General features: G+C 42.1%; 1 protein-coding gene across 3 annotated transcripts in view; it reads right to left on the minus strand.

Moving 5' to 3' along the window:
- Positions 1-17230, minus strand: part of MALT1 (MALT1 paracaspase) — a 121322-nt gene that overhangs the window by 37714 nt on the left and 66378 nt on the right. The window contains exons 1-2 of one of the 3 annotated variants that reach the window (XM_019729280.2): positions 13802-14282; positions 5840-6006 (exon numbers count right to left, since the gene is read on the minus strand). In XM_019729280.2, coding sequence (XP_019584839.2) covers positions 5840-6006; positions 13802-14076 — 442 coding nt within the window. In that variant the 5' untranslated portion in view covers positions 14077-14282. Of the gene's footprint in view, positions 1-5839; positions 6007-13801; positions 14283-17230 lie in introns of those variants that run through there. The other 2 variants (XM_019729281.2, XM_074339900.1) reach the window with 2 other exon arrangements.

Here is a 17230-nt window from a genome sequence, read left to right on the forward strand (position 1 = left end):
GTCATCTAGCCTTCAACAAGCAAGAAAATACACGATATTTATTACTTACTGCTTCAAAGACGGAGAATTGAAAGGAAAAATGTGATTTGGAAACCGCCCCTGGTGAGTTGTAAAGAGAAGAAGTCACAATACCTCCCATGTTTTAACCACACATATTTCCTTCCTCCCACATAGCGCCAGGCGACAGGGAACCTTGGTCAACCTTTAACCACCCTCATGCGGCGCCCACTAGTCAAAAGGTGCTGAACAAAGAAAGGTAAGGAAAGAAGACGGAACAGAGGGCTATGGAGGGTGTACCACGGCATACAAATGAAAGTTCTGTTTTAAAGGGTGAATGCACAGTTTCCTGGCAAACATGCCTATGTTCAGATACCATCTGCAAAGAAGGCAAAGAGGTTACTTGATTTCCTGTAAGATGCGGAGAATCTGACTAGGTCTGATGGAACATGAGGAATGTGCTTTCAACATACACTTATGTAGATCACATAGGTGATGTTAAACAACAAAAGTAAAGACCCTGCTGGAATTACAAAACAGGTAAATTAGGGTGATTCTTGACTTGTCATAGGTTCCCTGTATGTTACTCTCTCTCACAATGCACTTAAAAAATCGATGGAAATTACAAACAGCATTTCCAGGAACAACACATCTATTGCACACATTACAGTGCATCTATTTTCAGCGGTCAAGAACCAAAAAATGTTTCCATCAGGTTCCATCTAAAACTCTTCCTCAAAGTTATTCTGAAAATGTCTAAGCTATCATTGAAAAGTGCCCACAGTGTCCCAGAATAAATACCATTCCTCTTTCTCCAGCAAACTCCCCCCACTACACAACCATGTTCACGGGTGTCCCTCTTACAAGTCATTACGTTTGCACCCACTGTGGCTAAGCCTCGTCTCATCAGATCCCTTATTCTCCTACGTTATCCAGTGACCCTGAACACCCCGGCACTGAGACACATTCTTTCAGACCCCATTTATCGCTCCCTTTCTATCTCTTTGCTTCTTCCTTATTCTTATGCCCACACATACCACCTTTGCCTCTTTTCACTTCGTGATTATTTTCCTTTCAAAAATTTCTGTCACTTATGAAACAAAAAAAGTCCCTTATAAGAAGATCTAGTACTTGAGTACTTTTTAATTTGGCAAGAAGAAAAAACCTGAAGTCCAAGGGTCAAAGAGGCAACAGGTAATAATCCGTAACTAGGTTTCCCAAAGAACCCAGAAATTTCCTAGCTTTACGGCAATGGCACTGAGTTCAGGGTCAGCAGACCTGGGTTCTAACCTACCTTTGTCAATAACTGTGACTCTGGTCAACTGATAACTTTTGGAAATCTCGTTTTCCACATAAATGTTTGTTCACAATTAAAATATAAATGTTCGTAATTGTACTGTTCTGTTACCTCACAGAATTGTGAAGGGAAAATATGAAGTAAAGGTATTTTGGATACTAATGAATAATACTCAACAATCTTTGCTCTTGTCTTAAAGACAATAAAAGGAAAATAAAATCGATTATCAGAAACCTAACAATGAGTGTGCTACAAGGGATTAAAGAGAAAAAGTGAAGTGATATGAAATAAAAAAGGGGTGGTGGCAAAGGGGAAAGATGACACCACTGAGACCTCACACGACTCTGCCACTGCCAACTGATACGTACAGAGAGTGAAGCACCTTTCGTATGAAGAATGAAAGAAAATGTCAACATCACAAAACTGGAGTTGGAAAGAACCTTAGGATTCATCTAATGAACCCCACATAGAAGATGTTAATTCTCTCCAAATTCTCCGCCACTGTCCGGCCTCTACTTAATCAATGCCAGGTCAGGGTATTACTTCCTTGGCAAGTATTTCGTGACCTACTTAACTCGAATTGACAGAGCCTATAAATACACACGCGAAACGTTTTCACTTAAAAGCAATAAATAAAAACATCTACATTTATGTGCATTTGCTAAGCAAACAGATGCCAACATAGCTTGCTTTGGGATCAGGGGCTTTGATCCTTTACTGAAAAAATAAAGGTCTAAAATATCATTATGGACTTTCAGTTCAAACAATTTTAGCACATTCATTTAATATCCCTACCCCCTTCCAATTCCCATGAGATGACCACAGAAACCAAAGAATAGGGAAACAATGAGGGCTGGAAAGTGGGGATGGGCAACCATCCAAGCATGAAAACTGTAAGCACTTCCTCTAACATCAAGTACAGGTAAGAGCAGACTGAGGGCAAGTGGGCCACTCACGTGCTGTGGAAAAGCCCAGTTAGAGAGAAAGCAGAGGCGGGTTAGTGTCAGTCATGTGGCGCTTCTTCAGAAAACACATCAGGTGTCAGAGCCCACAAAGAGCAAGAATCTGGGGGTGAGCTACCCTCAGAGCAAGAGTCTGGGGGTGAGCTGCCCTCAGAGCAAGAGTCTGGGGGTGAGCTACCCTCAGAGTAAGAATCTGGGGGTGAGCTGCCCTTGTCTCAGACCTCATGCTAAGTGAGGGACCGCTGAGGTCGGCTCCTAATCAAGGAAATCATTCCAGTTAGAAATAGGAGAACGCTTCCCCAGCTACTCTGGGCTACCCAAACGATTCCATAAAAGAATCTTGGTCAGTTTCTCAAAAACAGAGAAACTACAGCCATCAGCTGGCTGTCTCTGGCTGTCATCCCACAAACAACTGAAATGGACTATGGCCAAATAAATCTAAAATTTCCCCTTCTCCCTGCATTTGGTTGTTGACAGTCCTGTTCGTAGGCTTATAGCATCTTCAACAGAACTCATCGTACCCAAACCATACCTCTCTATAAAGACAATCAGAGAAAAATCACTGGACTTTCTGTGGACTAACAGCTAATGTTCTCCTATGAAACTGCATTACTACAAAAAAAGAGAGAAAACATTAGAATATTTCCAGTTTGTATTTTCACCAAGATTCAGGAAATTACTGAAAAGGAAAAACTGGAGATCAGATAAAACTTAGTCTATATATACTTGTTTTTGTGATTGTATCTGATGTGAGCATTTACAGGTTTGTCTCCCCTACTAGAATATGAACTTTCAACAGGCAGGAACTATCGTTTTCTTTGAATTCAGAGTACCAACCACAATGCCTGGAACAACAGCAAACGTATTGGAACACAATAAATGTTTACTGAGTGAATGAGCAAATCTCAAGTTAAGTTGATTCTATCAGAGCTTACATTCTTAATATAATTACAATAATTTTTTCTTCAATAGCTTTTATATTAATATATTAAAATTCTTCTCTATAATTCTTCTATTTCTTTGTTCTAATATCTGTACATATAGTAAGATTTAGATTATCCACATAAGATGCAGACAGAAAGCTAACAGTAAGTTATTTCTAACTGAAATGACTGACCTTTATCAGATCTCAAAATATTTCCTCTTAAATCAACAATTAACATTCAAGTAACAGTTGATTTCTTGTGGACTATGGCTAATAGGACAACACTTCGCGGAAACAGTGCATCAATGGTACTGTAGAGACTGGTTTCCTTTTTTATTCTCCCCTCAAATGTGAGAAAGTCTCAAGGGATAACTGAAAAAGCCTGTAGGCCAAATATCAGCTTGGGCTCCCTAAAGGAACACTGACACTATTTGGGGAAAAAACAAAAAGCAGAAATGAATTTTTCTAAAGATTACTGATGTTTATTAGTATAGAACTGCATTCATTGCTGGCTTGTCAAAGATCAAAATATATTGTTAAAATTTGCAGGCTACACATAAAGAAATATGTGACTCAATTTCAGTCAAACCCAGTTTCATACATGGGAAGCTTTGAAAAACTGGCACAGCTTAGATCTCAGGCCAGTGATTACACTACAAATCAGGACACGTGGGGCCTCACTTGTCGTCTGGATGTAATTCAATGCAGCATTATTTCACGTAACTCCTACAATCCCGAGAGTTAGAGAACACTTACTCTCGGTTTATAGACTTGACGACCAATGGTCAGAATAATTAAGGGTAATTATTGAGAACAATAATGAGACATAAAAGTTATATTTACTTCCCAAAGAGAGATCTTAAGTTTTCAGAGGCCCAGGTATTCTATAAAGTATGAGAACTTGGCAGCTAATTGAGGGCCCAAGACTGGCAGATTTCAATCGTCACAACTTCTGGGTACTATTCTAGGCACTGGGGATATAAAAGTTAATAAATGTCACCTTAAGGAGAAGTTTACTGATCGGTGACAGACAACAGTTTTATGTAGACGGGTCTGTACCAGCATACCTCTTGGTATGAAGAGGCCCTGAGACACACATTGAGCATCCGACACAGGGCGTAACACAAAGGAGGCATTTCTAAGAGGCCTATTTTATCATCTACATTAGGCCTTGAAAGGCAGAAGGTAATCTGAGAGACCAACTTTCCTGACTCATCCTCCAGGATCCTTTCCATTTGCAGTAGATGTTTTAGTTTCCTCCCCAGCATCTGTTAGCCCCTTTCTTCTTCCAACAGGTCAACTGTTGTTTGGTGTGGTTTCTGGAAAGCTGACTCAACCCAACTCCACTCCTGGCTCTAAGCCAGGCAATTCGGCACATTCCACCTCCCTGGCCACAGTGACAGGTGTAGGGACCGGCACGTGACCAAAATGAGCTAACTAGAGTGAATCTTATGATTTCTGCTGGGACAAGATGAAGGCAAGAAGAGCTCGTAGATATCCTGCGGCTGCGTAGAAAGTCAGTCTTAGGCAGAAGCCAATGACAAGAAGGGACGAGCAAAGACAAAACTAAACCAGCTCCTTGGAAACGCGGCTGTCCCCTGTCTCCCCGCTGGAAGCCACCCTGCGTCGAGACTTTTTAGTTAGAAGAACCAACATATTCCCTTTATGATGCCAATCTGAGTTGGGGTTTCTGGTACATGTAATTGATAGCACACCACTACCATGTGCCCCTAACTCCCCAACCCCAGAACCGACAAAGAATAAGATCTGAATTATAATTTTAGGTTCCCGGGAACTTAAAAATCACAAACAAGTCTGTCGTGTAATAAAAACTGCTTACAACAAAACCATGTAAAACAGAGAGCACCACGTCCTTCGTCCACGGCTCCCTCAGGTCTTCATTGGCTTCTCTGCTTCTAGTGGGACCTGTAGTGGCAAACTGGACCCCTCAGAAAAGAGGTCTGTGTGCCGCTGCCGCCTGGTGACTTAGAGGGCTTGGTCCCTCCTACACGATGCTACTGGAGCTGACGACTCTACCTGGCGTTGCAGAGAGGAGGGGCAGTTTCCTATTCCTCACGTCTGACTTTGGAAGTGAGAAACCTCACTCAATATTGGTATATTCAGGAAAAAAAAATCATACAGTCCTGTCAATCAATATTTCAGAAGCATCACGTTGGCAAAATTTCAAATAATATTTGTCATATTTGCTTTATCTCATTCATATACATATATACATAAAAACGAATGTGTACATTTATTTTTGGGGGGCTGTACTATTTCAACATAAGTCATAGAAATCTTACCCCTAAATACTTCATTATGCATCTCCTTGGACTAAAGACATTCTTCTATGAACTACAACACCACTGTCACATAATAATTCCCTAATATTTAATAATGCAGGTTATATTGAAATTGTTCTACTTGTCCCCAAATGTCTTGTACAGCTGATTTTTTTGAACCATAATCCAATCAGTGTTGATATATCGCATTTGCTTTTCATGGGTTCTTTAGTTTCAACCTGGGAGAAGAAAATGAGACTCCACACATTTACCTTTTCCAACAATCGTTAACACAAATCATCTGGTCAAATGCAATCTCTCCCTCCAAGTTTGTCTCCGTGTACTCTAGGAGAACATACCCAAGGGAAAAACCTACCTGGGGGGCTGAGAAGCTGAAGAACGTCAGCGTGTTCCATAGCTTGTAGGAAGTCGCTCAACTCCGTGACTGTACAACCTTTCTCACCCATGAGCTTTAGCAGACATAGGCTTGGGCTTCCTTCAGGCTCCAAGACCTTAAGAGAACACTGCTCCAAGTCCAGACAACTGAAAACAACAGATTTAATTCAAGTCAACGATATTCTTCAACATGATATGCCTGCTCTATGCTTGTCACCATAGTAGGTGTTGTGGGGATTAAATCACAAGTTGTTGAGTGGTGAAAAACTATTTACATTATGAACGCCACTGGAGGTCCTTCTGCCACTACAGGAGATTCTTCTTTATTCCCATCTCCAACTCAGCTCCCATGACTACTAAATCAGGAGAATGACAGAAATCTAGAAACTGTATGTGACAGAAATCTGGCCTTGATTTTGATCATAATTTTTACCTTTAATTGGGAATAGGGAACAGGAACATCAGATACATTTCTCTATTCTTTTTTGTACTTATATAAAGTATAACACGGCCCAAAAAGAGGCATAGATCTTTGAGACATATTGAAAAATGAAAAAAAAAGCATAGAGTATTTTGTATTAACAAAGTAGTGTGTCTATGTGTGTATTCATATGAAAAAAATAACATACAGAACAGTGTATGTTCTATATATTATTTTTATTAGCAAGAATACGTGTTGGTTCTTATATATGCAGACTAACTTAGGAAAGATAGCCAAGAAACTGGGGGCAGTGGTTGCCTGAGAGAGGGGGGCCAGGGGAGCAGAGCTCATGGCTGGATGATTCACTCTTCACTATAAAGCCTCCTGTACTAGCGAATTTTTTAACTATGTACACTCATTTTTCAACAATTTCTAAAAAATAAAATCAGTGCTACTGACATTCAACATACTTCTACGTGCCTAGAAAACCCTAACACGGGGGTGTGGGCCAAACCTGCCCAGTCACCTGATTTTGTAAACAGTTTTAGTGGAACACAGCTATGCTCATTCATTTACACATTTACAAATGTATATGGCTGCTTTCCTGTGACAACAGCTGAGCTGAGTGGTTTGTCTGCAAAGCTGAACATATTTGTTATTTGGCTTTTTACAGAAAAAGTCTGCTGTCCCTGCTCTACAGAAGCTTTACATTCTGTCTCATTGTCCTTTTGTAAAAACTATTCCTTTTTAGTGTCGGCGTTGAACATACATGCACAACATTCTTTTCAGTGTTACTGTGTTAGGTAGTGGTATACATGGTTAGAAAGACAGGTTAAGATCAGACTGTAGAAAGCCATAAATATGGGACAGAGGAGTATGGATTTCAGTCAGTTCATAGAAGGGAAAGTACAAGTATGACACATTCAAGAGAAGGAAAAAATAAGGTAAAATCAAACAATCAAAACATCAACAAAAACAAAAAAAACCTTCCCAAAGAGACATAACCAACAATAAAAGCCAACCGAAGCCGTTAGATAATCCCCACGACATACTTGTCAAAGTCACACCTCATACACCTTTGCAGACGCTGCTTCCTTTCCTGCCAATTTGAATTACAGTTCAACATAAACTCAAGCTTCTCTGTGGGATTCTCCCAGACCACACCAGCCCACCAAACACACTTTAGATGCAGTCACCTAAGGGTGTTTATCTTCTATACCACATTTGGCAAATGTTTCCTGTGAAGTGTCAGAGAGTAAATATTTTAGGCTTTGTGGGCTCTGTAGTATATATCACATATTCTTTTTTTCTTGTTTTTTGTTTTAACAATTTTTAAATGCAAAAACCATTCTTAGCTCATAAGCTGTACAAAACCAGGCAGTGGCCTGAATTTGTCCCATCACTCAGTGTTTACAGAACCCTGGTATATATGTATTATTTGACATGATTTTGCCCTAAAACCATGAGCTTTTCTAAGCATGTCTTCTCTACCCAACTAGATTACAGTACTCCTTGAAAACAGAAACCCCATCATATACAGAGGGGGTCAAAAAATGTATATACATTTTAAGAAAGGAAAAAACTGTATTAAAATTGTAATACTAAATATATACCAATTAAAAAAAGATGAATACAACACATGTGGATACATTTTTTGGCACCCCAGTATACACATACATGTATATATTTACTCCCTCAATACTTAAAATCTGTCTTATTCATTATTAAATGATTATTGAGTGAATTTCAATCCCAGTTGAAAAGTCTGGAAGCCAGGAGAGGTGGAAGGGGCCAAACATAATAGTACCAGGTTAGCAAACTTTCATATGACTTGAAATATTCTTAATCCACATTCATTTTGATGTTTTATTAAAAGGCTGCTATAGCATTTATATAATAGTCACCCAAGAGTTATAATTCTGTGATAAAGTTGCTTATCTCATAAAAATGTATGCACCCACAATTTCACTAGCAATATCATCTATCTCATAGGCTTGTTAGAATTAAATTAGATAGATAATCCACGTAAAAAGTACTTAGCACAATGCTTGGCAAATAATAAGCACTCGGTAAAAGTTAGCTCTTATTATGCAATAAAAATATGGGACAGCAAAAGAATATTAAGGTTAATTTCTTAATTGTTTATTTCTGAAACTGTGTTAGCTTTTCCTTAAAAATGTTTTTGCGTAGCTATTATTTGGTAACCTGATAATGCTCTCCCAGGCCTCATATCTCTATATGAACTAGGCATTCTTTTCTAAATATCCTATCTAAATTTATATATTCAATTCTCTATTCTTGTTAAATATTCTGGACGCAGTGCAGTGGCAGCACAGTCTGAAGTCCACGGTAAAACGATAAAAATAAGGACAACAACACTGCCTTTTACTCAAAGATTGTCTTTCCTATTTTTTTTAAATGTTAAAGTGTCCGTTCTTTTATGAAATAATGGTGACTACAACAGTAGAAAAAAAGGAAGCTGAGAGCGATAGTGCCTGTTGGTTCTTTATTTTGTAAAAATTTCTTTCACTAGTTCTTGTACGGTCCAGGTCAAGGAACCGGTATTAGAGACAATACAAGGATTACCAAGTTTTCCAATAATGAGAATATGAGTTTTATAAACATAAGGATGCTGTATGTTGAATATAATTTTTGTGATTCAGAAAGGTTATCAGGATCTGATACACGAAATTAAGAACTCATCTCATCAAATGCAACCAAGTGATGCTCTAATTAATGTTTATACTGATATAGAGAAAATGAAAAACAACTTGTCTTCTTTTCCCCCAAATAAAGATCAAAGTGAAGTAGACAATGATTTCTCTTCCAAAACAAGGGGCACAGGAGAAAAAGAAAGTTCTGTATCTCCTTTCCTTTTACTGATTTTCCGCACGAGCATCGGTTTTCAGCTAAGATGATGCTTACACACACCCAACTTTTCTTTCTTTCCTTTTTTAGCTACATTCCTGTAAGACTGTGCTTTGAAGTGGTTTCTACCAGCCCTAATCTGGAATTTGTGATTTAATTTAAAAGACTATTACTGAAGCAAATGGTCTTTGCTTAAAAATATACCTATATTTAACTTTACTTTTAAAAATATATAACCAAATAGAACATATTATACACCCTTTAGGGTCCAAAGCATGGCACTGCTTTTAGGTTCTTTTGCTTCTCTTTACGGTACATTTACTCTTTGAAATCTAGTACTTAATTCAACAAATATTTATTAATCACCTAAAATAGGCCAGCCTTTTTTCCCTAGGTATTGAGGATACAGTGGCAAGCAAAACAAAATTCCCTATTCTCCTGGATTTTTTTTCTACAGGAGGACAGATAACATGCGTGTGCATGTAACCATCCATTTAAGTGCTTTGCAGAAAAACAAAGCAGAGAAAGGTAACGCTGGAGCAGATGTGGGGGGTAATTTTAAATAGTGTGGTCAGAGAAGACCTCACTGAGAAGGTGACTTTTAAGCAAATACTTGAAGAGGTAAAGGAGCAAGTCCTGGCTTATCTGTGGAGACCACCTCCGGTTGAATAAACAGCAGTACAAAGAGCCTATTGTGTTCAAGGAACAGCAAGAAAGCAAGTGTGACTCGAGTAGAGAGGAGGGAGACAATATTGGGATATCAGGTCCAAGAGTTAACTGGTAGCTAAATCGTGTTTCCCCTCTGAAGTGGAAAAGCAACTGGAAGGTTCTGAGCAGAGAAAGGGTAAGATTTGATTTAATGTTTTAACAAAATTCATTCTTACTGATATACTGAGAACAGACTGGGGGTGGGGCAAAGCCCGAGGAGAAGTTAGGCAGCTACTGGAATAATCCACGTGAGAAGTACTGGTGGCTTGGCCCACTTGTAGCCGCAGGAATTGGATTCTAGATCTATACTGAAGGGACAGCAGACAGGATTTGCTGAGAAAATGGACGTGGTGTGTGAAAGTAGAGGCAGGAATGACTCGGACGTTTTTTGCCTGAGCAACTGGAGGGACATAGATTGCCGCGTACTGAGATGCAGAAAACTGCAAGTGAAGAAGCTTGTCAGTTTTGGACATGTTACTTTTAAGATGTCTATCAGTCATTCAAAAGGACACAGCAAACAGGCATATACACACATGAATCAAAGCAAAGATATGGACTGAAGATTGAGAGTAATCAATTTGAACATATGTAAAATCATGAGACTAAAGGGTAACACCCTGAGGGGATCAGGTGAAGTGTGGAGAAAGAGACACAAAGCCTGAGCCCTAAGGCACTTCAAAATTCAGAGATTGCAGAGACAGACTGAAGAGAGAGACAGAAGACATAGAGACAGAAGAGATAGAGACAGGAGGACAGCTTTTGTTTCAGCCTTTCACGGTTCTTTCCTATCAGACTTCTCCAGGCCAGGATTTCTGCAGCGAAAAGCACCTTCTCTACAGCAGGTAGGCAGTGACTGACCATTTCCCTTGGTCCATGGTCTACAGCCCCATTTCTAAGCTCCCTCCTTCATGGAATTTGGGCGGCAGGGAGCCTCCTGAAAGCTGTCATCTTTGGGGCGCCTATGTCCCATGCCACCATAGTACCTCGGTAGCTTGAGCAGGACCCTCAGAACCTGTGCCTATCTGCGCTGACAGCAAAGGGCGTTAATGGAATTAGGGCTGCGTTTATATTTAGGGCATGCCCTTGTGTACATGGCTGTGGGAAACTAAGCTACCATATGTAAGAATTTAGTCTGAGTGAGTCAAGAGTAACCATCTGAAAACATGTATAATTTTTCCTAATTCCTGATGGACAGTTCAGAACGGATTCTTGTGGCTTAAATTCTCATCTCGTTTGAGGAAAGATGTATAAAGTCCAAAAAAAGTGAAAAGAAACAGAATAAGCAACCTTTGAGATTTTAGGGCTGTGAACCCAGTGATTGTAAGGAAAGCACTTCACATCCTCATGGGAACTGATACCACTTGGACTTTCCCTCTACAATTCTTAGGTTGACACTAGAAAAGAACACCTTTAGGACCTTCTACTAACATAGATGCTCTTCTGCTATTCGCATGAAATTACGTTAAAATAACTTTTTGTCTTAAACAGAGTAAGCATCCCCAGCTTACCTTGCCCCCTCATTTGTCACTCTCTAGCCCCCAAGTTCCCAGTGCTAACCTTTTGTTATGTCAGTTTAATCCTGATTTCAACAGGTATGTGAGCTTCACGTTCCCCAATTCTTCAACCTTCGGGGTGCCCCGACTCTTCTCACCACAACTAACCTACTATGAACTATAACCCTCAGCATCCTACAAGACTGGTGAAATTCCACCTCTCTTATCAGACTTCCCACGCTGGAATTCCCAGATTCCACAAATACACGCCTTCTGTTGCTTGTCACTTCTTGGTAGGCAACTGCCCTTCTGTCTCTACTAGCTTCACTAGAAATGTGAGGTCAAAATTTTCTGTTAGTTCCCCCAAAGAAAGCTAACACAGTTCTATAGCCTTTAACAAAACCTGACTGAAGGCTTGGGGTATCCACTCCTCTTAGATGCCATCAGCCATGCTTCCTCAGTGGCAGGGCCTTACTTTCTTCTCTCATCACAAATAGGAGCCCTTGATACCAGGCTCTTCCTTGTTCAGGAAAGGCCAGAGCCTTCAGTAACTACAGAACTAGTTAATAGCACCAGTTAACGAATCACAGATCTGGTGATCTGACCCCCAAAGAAGACAACTTTTCACATTATTGTAAGTCTAGAAATTCAGAAATCTATGGGCCTAGAATAATAGTATTTTGGATTTTCTTTGCGTCGCCAAAAGGACAATTTCCTAGAACAGAAAAAAAATTATGCCATTGGTCTGCTCAACTTTGCCAGTTTACAACTTCTTGATTCCATCCTCTTATCCTTACTCCTCTGTGTGGCCAAATACTCCCAGATTCTGGTTTAACCCCCAAACTCTGAAACGCAAGGTTGTTGTGAGTGTTAAAGTAGATAATCCATGCAAACAGTCCATTGGTCTATTCTCAGTGCTTAATAAAGGATAAAAATTTGTTACTATCATTCACACCCAACATAGCACTTAACATGTTATTTGTGAATGTTCTAGAATGACAATTCATTACGAGTTAGTCTTTATGAATAAGAACTAAATATCTGTCTTCTTTTTATCTTCTGGAACTTCTAGCAAATAATAGGCACTCAATAACTATAACTTTGACTGAATGTCTCCCCTCTCAATTCAAAAGTATTTATAGAATGTGTAATATAAGTTCTATGCATGATACACTCTTAAGCTATGGTTCCTGTTCACAACAGGTTTATAAAGAAGTATATGAATAATTACAGTACAAGACAAAGTTTAGTCACATGAGAAGTTAAAAGAACTGCTAAAGGGTTCAAAGGCAGACCAAAATCATGCCAATGATATAGGGTAGTGGTTCAAGTGTGATCTGGGAAACCCTCATGCAGGTCCTGAGACCCTTTCACAGGACCCAGAAGGTCAAAGTGATTTTTCATACTAAGTTGTCATTTATCTTTTTCATTCAGTCTCTCAGGAGTGTACATTGGAGTGTCTGGTGTTACATAATCTGTGAGAGTGCAACACACTGAATGCAGAGGCACATAAAAGCAGCTAGCCCTCCGTAATTAAGCCAAGACATTAAAGAGATTTTCAAAATGTGAAACAGTGCGTTTTCTATACTATTTGTTTTGGAAAAGTTTGTTTTTCCACGTGTAGTTTCTGTTAACATGTAACGGGTTATTCTTTTTCAATAAGTTAATATTTTAGAAATTTCTTAGTTTTAATTTCTAATATGGTAAATATCAGTATATGTTATATGTATGGAATACATAGAACCCACATTAAAAACGCTCTGGGGTTTTCATAATTAAGAGTTTAAAGGAGTCCAGAGACCAAAAGTTCAAGAACCACTAGCACAGCGGTTCCAAGGCTGGTAGTAGGAAAACAGTTTTACTTACACATGTTCATAGCGAAGTCATGAAAAGAACTTGGTAAGTAGGTTTGATGGAGGAAGATGGAGAGTTTAGTTTGTTTTTTCCACCATCCTCCTCTCCCTACATAAAAACTCATGCGCTCCTGCATCCCAAACTCTTCCATTATCTCTTTACCTGCATGCACTTCTTGCTACCCTTCCTCAGGTCTTCAGGTCTGTGTCCCATGTCCCGTTAGTCTGCATTTGAGGTCCTTCCGAGTTACTGCCCTATCACAACGATCTGCAGACAGCCTTCCTTCTCTCAATATACTCCTAGGTCAACCTCGGCTTTTCTCTTTCAGCTCACGGGGAGGAGCGTAGGAGAAGGGTGTGAACACCGGGGTTCAACATCCAAGCTCTCGAATTCCCAGGGCTTTTCTGGGTGAAGGCTCTCTCTTTCTGGAAGATTACTGGAGTTGTCCCCACGTCCTGTCCTTGGCCGTCTCGCGTGGCCCCGATGCTCTCCAGCATCAGCGTCCACCGCCCCACTAGGGTGCCCCCCACACTGTTGTCGCGCCCGAGCCCAAGTTCACCCCACGTGACCCCACCCCTGCGTTCCCCCGGCGCCTCACCTCAGCCGGAGGCGCCCCCGACTCCCGGCCAACTCCGCCAGCCTCCTCCAACCGCGGCCCTCGGGCGCTCGGTCCAAGACCCCGCTAAGCCTCCGCAGCAGCGGCTCCGGAAGGCGGTTGAGGGTCGCGCTGGCCGGAGCGGGGAGCGGCGGCCCCGAGGGTGCGGCCGGAGGCGGCTGCGAGGCCAGGGGCGACAGGGCCTGCAGCAGATCCACGCACCGCGACATGTCCCGCGCCGGCGACCCCGCCACCGCCGCGGCTCCCGCGGGCCACATCGCGGGTCTCGGCTCCAGCGCACCTTCCGCTCGCCCCCTCGCTCGCCTGGGCACCGCGGAGGCAGGGGCGGAAGGACTAATCCGGCAGCGCTGCACCGCACTCGGATGAGGAAGCTCCGCTCCCCGCCCCGCGGGAGACAGGTTTGCAAACAGGAGCCGGGCAGACCGGCCGCGCCAGCCGCCCCGAGGAGGCGGGGCCTGGAGGCGGGGGCGGGGCCGCCCACCGCGCGCGTGCGCACAAGCCGCGCGCCTGCCTGGCCCTCTCTGCCGCCTCTGCGCTCCTGGAGGCGCGCGCTTCAAACCTGGGGAGGTGGAGTCCTGGCTGAGCAGGAAGGGTTGGGTGGTTGCCGCTGTAGGAGGAAGCCGCGGAGGAACTGCGCCGGGGCGGCTCCACTACGGCGAGGAAGCCTGTGGCGTCGGGGCTTCCCGAGGCCGTGGGAGGAGGATTGCCGCACGCAGACGCGGGAGCACGCAGCTCTCCGGTGCCTGGCCGCCGGCTCCCGGGACCGCGCTCCGCTGACTCAGTGCGCAGGGCGACGCCACCGGCGCCCGCCTTGGGCAACCTCAGTGCAGGCTTCCTTGTTTGAGGGATTGATGTGTGTGCGTTGTGAAGAGAAGTGATGCCAGACATCCGGATGCTTAATGGCAGTTGCCCGAAATTTATGCCTTTTTTTCTTTTCTTAGCTAGGCTGTGGCCTATTTAAAACGAATGAGATGTTGGAAGTGATTGTTTTTAGCAGGAATCGCCTGGTTTCCTCCAAGTCAGACTGCCACCCACAATCTTCATAAATCCAAGCAGGCAACCTTAGAGAGAGTATCCTCCCCTGGCAGGGTCCAGAATAGATGAGATAAATGCAGACGGCACCTAAGCTCGTTTTCCCAAGCTTAGCGACATTCAAGGTCGTTGTCCCATTGAAAACTATAGGGTCGTTTGGGACAAAAGCAAGCAACTGAACAAAGTGTGACCAGCCAGGTAGCACCCAGACACAAGGCTTCCTGGCCCAATTTCTCGTGCATCAGCTTTTTCATCCACAGGACAGCAGGATTTTTGGTAGCAATAATTTGGACACCCAAATTCTCTACCTTTTGGGGAGGTAGTTGCCCCATAACAGTCTCCACCACATTCTAGCACAGGCCATTGGTGTACTTTTCCGTGCAGTGTAAATTCGGAGTTCAGAACGCAGCATAATGGCGAACTGCACCACCTCTGGGTCCAGAAAAAGCTGCTCGATTCTAGTTTTATGACCTTGAATACGTGACTTAATTCTCTGTCTCATCTGTTAAAATGAGACTGAAAATATAGTATATATAGAGTTGTTACCAGATTTAAAGGAGTTGATGTGTATCAAGCACTTATTCTGCTTGGCTCATACATAGTGCATAATAACTAATAGCTACTATCCTTGCAAATGCAAACGCTTGCTTCATACTCAGTTTGCCGTGGTAAACGTTTCCCAGTCACTTCCAGTGCCTTTCTGTTTTGTCCTCAATCATTGAGCAAATATTTTGAGAGTCTATTAACTACATGGATCAATTATGGAAATCAAGGCTTCCAGTCTTTATTGGTCTCGTTTATGAGTCTAGTTTCTAGTCTTTTAAAATTGAGATTCAACAGACTTCCTTTTTCTAAGTCTACCATATGCAAGGTGTTGCTGATATAGCTTCTCGTATGTGCCTATGGGTTAAAGTGGGTACCTATGTACCCTGTGAGTATCCTTCCCAATTTGATCAGGGGCATCCCACCTCCTCCCTTGCTTCTCCTATCGACTCCAAGACACCTAAGACAAGCGCCTTCCTTATCTCATTCTAGTCCAGATCCTTTTATCCGCCTAGCAATTTTATAACCTATGCATTCACCGCACTCCAGCCTCTACCTTGGGCTGACATTACCTTTTATGACTGGTCTTTTTCTCCTCCCAACCAAATGTTACTATTTTTATTATGCAATTTCACTTCTGTGGGTCTCTATGGGGCATAATAGTATGTATGGTAGCAAGAATGTGATCTGTAGAGTTTGCCCAGAATTTGAATATTGATGCAGCCACTTATTAGTGGTATGACTTATAAGTAAGTAAGTCACTTAACCTCTCAGCTTCAATGTCCACATCTGTAAAAAGCGGAAGATATAATAGTACCTCAGCTTCAAAGGATTGTTGTGAGAATTAAATTACACACATATATATAATAAACAGCAATGTAGCTTCCTTTTCTACATATCAACCATTTGTATAAAGATGGGAGAAAAACAGAGTGGAGAGCTGGCTTTTAAATGCCCCTTAAAAGTTCATGCATGTCAAGGGGATAGCGGTTAGCTCAGGTGGTTAGAGTGTGGTGCTGATAACACCAAGGTTGCCGGTTCAATCCCTGCATGGGCCAGTGTGAGCTGCGCCCTTCTTAAAAAAAAAAAAAAAGTTCATGCATGTCTATAGATAATATACTTGGGAGTTCTTCCTCATTATTTAAAAGTGACATAGATCTTTGTGAATCCAGACAATTGGCAGGAAGCTGTGGTTTCATTCTATGGAAATCCATTGATGTAATCTTCAAAACACAAGTCTTGAAACTGACTCATAGATTTTTTTCCCTTCACCCAGTCTCTGTATAGATAGTACTCTAACTAAAAATGCCAGAGTGACATATTATTTTATATCTGGATAGGTTTTCTTTTTTTTTCTTTCTTTTCTTTTTTTAAGATTTTATTGGGGAAGGGGAATAGGACTTTATTGGGGAACAGTGTGTACTTCCAGGACTTCTTTCCAAGTCAAGTTGTTGTCCTTTCAGTCTTAGTCGTGGAGGGCGCAGCTCAGCTCCAGGGTCCAGTTGCCATTGCTAGTTGCAGGGGCGCCCACCATCCCTTGAGGGACTCGAGAAATCAAACTAGCAACCTTGTGGTTGAAAGCCCCGCACTCCAACCAACTGAGCCATCCGGGAGGCAGGTCAGCTCAAGGTGCCATGTTAATCTTAGTTTCAGGGGGCAGAGCCCACCATCCCTTGCGGGACTCGAGGAATTGAACTGGCAACCTTGTGGTTGGGAGCCTAAGGGCCCATGTGGGCAGCCTTTGGAGTTAGGAGCATGGAGCTCCAACAGACTGAGCCACCGGGCTGGCCCCTGGATCAGTTTTCGATGGCCCAGTGCAGGAGAAAACCTGCAGGT

Source organism: Rhinolophus sinicus, linkage group LG09, assembly GCF_036562045.2.
Source record: "Rhinolophus sinicus isolate RSC01 linkage group LG09, ASM3656204v1, whole genome shotgun sequence".
In the NCBI taxonomy this organism is placed as follows: domain Eukaryota; kingdom Metazoa; phylum Chordata; class Mammalia; order Chiroptera; family Rhinolophidae; genus Rhinolophus; species Rhinolophus sinicus.